This window comes from Medicago truncatula, chromosome 8, assembly GCF_003473485.1.
Source record: "Medicago truncatula cultivar Jemalong A17 chromosome 8, MtrunA17r5.0-ANR, whole genome shotgun sequence".
In the NCBI taxonomy this organism is placed as follows: Eukaryota; Viridiplantae; Streptophyta; class Magnoliopsida; order Fabales; family Fabaceae; genus Medicago; species Medicago truncatula.
In genome coordinates this window covers 26,710,681-26,716,021 of record NC_053049.1, presented here as the reverse complement: position 1 = coordinate 26,716,021, position 5,341 = coordinate 26,710,681, and the positions used below count along the sequence as shown (strand labels likewise).

The window sequence follows — 5,341 nt, the reverse complement described above, 5'->3', positions numbered from 1 at the left end:
CACAACTCAAATTCTCATCATCAATCCATGAATATGCATACCCAAGCAATTATTCATCAATCATAATATCAAATAACATTCATAACATCATTTGAACAAGAATCACAACTCAAATTAACAACAACTTAGGAGAAATTCACCAATTTAGCACAATCTTCATAACTTATCATTTTTGCATATATGAACATGTAATTTCACCAACAATTATACAACTAACATCAATCCATGCATACAAACATAACATCACAGCAAGAGCACGAATTTAGCATGAATTGTTCATCAACCCATTTTCATACAACATGAGAAAATGCAAAATTACATGATTGTGATAATAACTAACCCCCTTACCTTAGAAGAAGATTAACCAAACTCTTGCTTCAATTCAGCTCCTAAGCTTACCCCAATTGATTCCTCAAGCTCTTCTCTCCAAAACCCTTTTGCTCTTCTCTTCACCTCTTTCTCTCTCTACCTCTCTCTAGAAATATTTTGTGAAATGAAAATGATTTGGTTCTTCTAACACTACCCTAGTGTTATCTCTACTAATGGGCTTAACTTAGTTTCTAGTGGGCTTAACCCATTTCTATTCAAACCAAAAATATTACTACACTCCAAACGATATTTTAATTAATAACGGTAAAGTGTCACTAACGGTAAAATCTCGACTCTCTCTAGTAACTTAATGAAATAACCATTCTCACTAATTACTAAAAGCAATTCCCACTAAAATTATAATTTTACCCATCCTCACAAAATTACCAAAATACCCTTCTAATACGAAAACCCACGTAAATGCACCCGATGACAATTAAATACACACAAGCACAAATAATCACACACAAACACATAATAAAAGTAATTAAAATAAACCTAGCTAAAAAATCGGGTTGTTACAACTACTGTCATGAGTTGCTTAGGTCAAATCCAGAATCAACAGTTAAGATAACCAGTACACCATATGTACCTAGTGAAGCTGAGTTACAAGATCCAGCTGCTAATCTGAATCCTCATTTCCAAAGGGTGTACATATGCTTTAAGGCATGCAAAGAAAGTTTCAAACAGTGCAGATCTATAATTAGATTAGATGGTTGCTTCCTCAAATGTTATTATGGTGGTCAGCTGTTGACAGCTATTGGGACAGATCCAAATGATCAAATGCTCCCTATTGCAAATGTTGTTGTGGAAGGAGAGACAAAAGAAATATGGGCTTGGTTTCTAGAACTGCAAGTGAATGATCTTGGTGGTCCAGATAAGTGTGGAGGGTACACTTTCATTAGTGACCAACAAAAGGTATTACATAAGTACTTTTGTAATTAACATACTCATTTGTAAAATAACTTTATACATTTTAAATTGAAACCAAATAATGATTATGCAGGGACTGCTGCCAGCTATGGATGAGTTGTTGAAGGATGTTGATCATAGATTTTGTGTCAGGCATTTGTACAACAATTTCAGAAAATATTACCCTGGAAAGAAACTGAAGAAACTGATGTGGAAAGCTGCCAAAGCTACATATCCAAATGCATGGATGGATGCTATGAAGGAAATAAAAGCAATCAATGGTGAAGCTTTCAAGTATCTCATTAAGATACCACCAAGGAGATGGAGCAGATCATATTTCAAGCCTGACCCTAAGTGTGACACATTGGTCAACAACATGTCAGAGTCTTTCAACTCTGTCATTGTGGGTCCTAGATCAAAACCTGTTGTGACCATGCTTGAGGAAATAAGAGTCTACATCATGGAAAGATGGGAGAAGAACAGACAGAAAATTCAGAACTATGATGACCGTGTGTTGCCTAACATCAAGAAAAAGATGGAAAAAGAAGCTTGTTTTACAAATAAGTGGCTATTAAGGTATGATGGTGTTTACAATTAAGTGGTCATCTAATTATTTAAAGTAGTTTTAAAATGGTCATCTAATTATTTATAGTGGTTTTGAAATGGTCATCTAATTATTAAGAGTAGCTTTAAAATGGTCATCTAATTATTTATAGTAGTTTTGAAATGGTCATCTAATTACTAAGAGTTGTTTTAAAATGGTCATGTAACTTTATTTATTAGTATCATTTTGGTCCTCTGCCTTATTAAGGTATTCTGATTAAATAGTGACTGATATTATTACTAACTGTTATAGTTAATATGTATGTGTGAAACAGGAGGTGTGGTGAAGATCTTTTTGAGGTTTGGCACATTTCTAATACTAGGGATCAAATGTCTGTGTGTCTTGGTAAGAAAGAGTGTTCATGTAGGAAGTGGCTACTGACTGGCCTACCATGTGTCCATGCTATTTGCTGTATTAGAGAAATGGAACTTGACATGTATGATTTTGTTCCTGATTACTATAGGAAAGAAAAGCATGAAGCATGTTATAGGCATATCATATATCCTGTCAATGGTAGATCTTTGTGGGCAAGAACCAGATATGTAACGCCCACTTTCGTTTAATCGTTTATTTAATCGAGTTTAGGTGATTATATTATATTTATATAATATATGTATGATTTGTGGTGATTTTGGTGATTTGATTGATGACGTGTTAAGTTATGAGTTTTGGAGGATTTGATAAGATTAGAGAATTTATTTTATTGTTAAATAAAATAAAGATTTGAAAATAATATAAAATATTTAGTTGAGGGCTGTTTTGATATTTTAGATAGTTTTGGGGGTGAAAGTGAGATAAGATAAGTAATTAGGAAGAGATATAAATAGGAGAAGACCTAATATTTTAGAAACTCATTGTACGTGAAAACTTTTGGAAAAAGGGAGAAAAGCTTAGAGAGAAGCTAGAGACCAAGAGTGCTGCGATTTTCTTCATTCAAGGTAAGGGTGAGACTAATAATTCAATAATGTTAATTACTGTAATTCTGATGATTAGTTGACAAAGTTAGGATTGATTTAGAGAAGTTTTGGAATTAGGTCAAAACCCTAAAAAAAATGATGATCAAACGGTAAAACTTGTTAGATTAATGAAAGAACCGTCCTTTAACCTTAGAATATGTTTAGGATGAATTCTGGAATCAAAATTAGGCTTTGAACCATGTTGTGTGATGGATTTTTGAGAAAAACCCTAGTCTGCCCGTGCTTCTGTTCATCGCTCGCCACGGCGAGTGATGATCTTCGCCTCGCGAGTGATGAACTTCATCGCTCGCCACGCGAGCCCCTTTCCTTCGCCTCGCGAGTTGTTTGGTGCAACTCGCCATGGCGAGCAACCTTTCCTCGCCTCGCGAGCTTAGGCAGAGTGCATGTCATATTTCGTGTTTCGACCTTTTTAGTTGAACCTTGTATGCCTATGAGTGCCTGAACATACCTAGTATTGATTAGAAATGAATGTAGGATCAGAGGGAACCCAGAACAAGCTTAGTTTGGGAGTTGAGTGGTACTCGCCACGGCGAGTAAGAACTCTCGCCTCGCGAGTACAACCAGAATGTAGTTTCCTGAGTGTTTGTGCGATCTGTGTCGCACTTGTTGATCAAGAGTGAACCCCTAACTGGTAATGAGACCTAGTGATGTCGTTTAATGCAGACTGTAGAGTTGTTTAAGTTATATTAATATTAATTGAACATGAACTATTGTATTGTATATTCATGCAAGATAAGAAGATGTGATAATGATACAAATTATGTGCTTTGATATAATGATATCATCTTGTTATGTGACCTGTTTATGCTGCTTCCGTTATTTAACTAAGTGCATAATTATATGATGAAGTTTAGCTCCAAATTATTGGATGCATGTTGATAAGTGATTACGATGTTTTGTTCATATGTGTCCATGCATAGCATATCATTGAGCTTAGTCCTCACCACGAATATTAGGAGCTTTGTCCTCCGCACGTTTTATAGGAGCTTTGTCCTCCGCACGATTAAAGTATATTAATACTTATGGTGACGATTGGTACCACATGCATATAAGGAGTCTAGGAGCATTGTCACATTGTCATGATTAAGATGCCTTGTTGATGATGAATGGATATGTGATTACGTGATAAGTGTTCATTGATTATGTTATGTTGTATATAATGATTGGATATATGATTACGTGATAACTGTTTAGCATTTATGCAAAGTTAATAATGGAATGATTATGATGTTAATTTATGATTCGCAATTACATTGATTAATGTTATTTTATTATGAAATCTCACCCCTTCTGCTTGAAAATGTTGCCCTTCGTATGTGTAACTTGCAGGTGATCGTGCTTAGTGTGCAGTTGCTTCTGTGAGTGGCCTTGCCTCACTGTGTCGTCTAGGTCGCTCTGATACGTAACGGGATGGGGTTAATACTATAACATGCTTCATTCTTTTACGTGAACTGCCATGATAATTTATGCTTTGATAAACTCTTTTGAGATACTTGTTGGGCCTGCGTGCCAAAACGTTTATGATATATGTTTATGATTTCCGCTGCAAATGTTTGAGATATTGGTTAAATTATTATTTAACTGTTGGATTACGTTATATGTGATATCCCGTTGCTTGATGCTTACTCTGATAAATGTTATGTTTTTAAAGAAATTTTGATATTGGGAAAACGGGGTGTTACAAGATACACTGACCTGCAACCCCCACCCATTAAAAGACAATCAGGTAGGCCTAAGAAAAAGAGAAACAAGGACCCATCTGAATTGCTAAGAGATGATTCAAAGATGAAGAAAGCAAGGAATGGTATAAAGTGTTGCAGATGTAAACAATTTGGCCATAATAAGTCAACATGTAAGTTACCTCCACCACCACCCCCACCACCTACTGAAAATCAATCTGAGTCACAATCTCAGACAATTAGTGTCAACCAACCTACTCCCACCACCACCACCACCACCACCACTTCCACTCAACCACCAGTTACACAATCAATTGCTACTCAGACATCCACCATAGGTTCACATCCCTCAAATAGAACCACCAACACTCAAGGTGCTGCTCAGACACAAGGTGTTGCCACACATGCTGCTGCCAAGGCACAATCTGCTGCCAACAAACAAGGTGTTGCTAAGACATCAGCTACTGCAAAAACAGGTGCTGCCAAGACACAAGGTGCTGCTAAGACACCAGCTGCTGCAAAGACACTAGGTGCTACCAAGAGATAAGTTGGATTCAACTCAGAAGCAAGCAAAAACAAAGGCCCAATCACAACCACCACCAACACTAAAAGACAAAAGTTACCTATCACAAGGGGTCATTAGAGTGCAACAAAACCACCTTGGGTTTAAAGAAGCTATCATGATGTTATTTACTGTTTATTTTCATATTTTGAGCTGATGTAATGATAATGGTTTGATACCATTTCAGTTGATGCTTTTATGTAATGAGAACCAATGGTGTTATGCCTTTTTGAGAATG

The 5,341-nt window shown here is 36.1% G+C and overlaps 1 protein-coding gene across 1 annotated transcript; it reads left to right on the top strand.

Moving 5' to 3' along the window:
• The first annotated feature begins 4,647 nt into the window (after window positions 1-4,647).
• On the top strand, window positions 4,648-5,088 carry LOC112417382 (uncharacterized protein DDB_G0290587-like). Its single transcript, XM_024772994.2, has one exon. The coding sequence runs from the start codon at window positions 4,648-4,650 to the stop codon at window positions 5,086-5,088; it is 441 nt and encodes a 146-aa protein (XP_024628762.2).
• The last annotated feature ends 253 nt before the right edge of the window (window positions 5,089-5,341 follow it).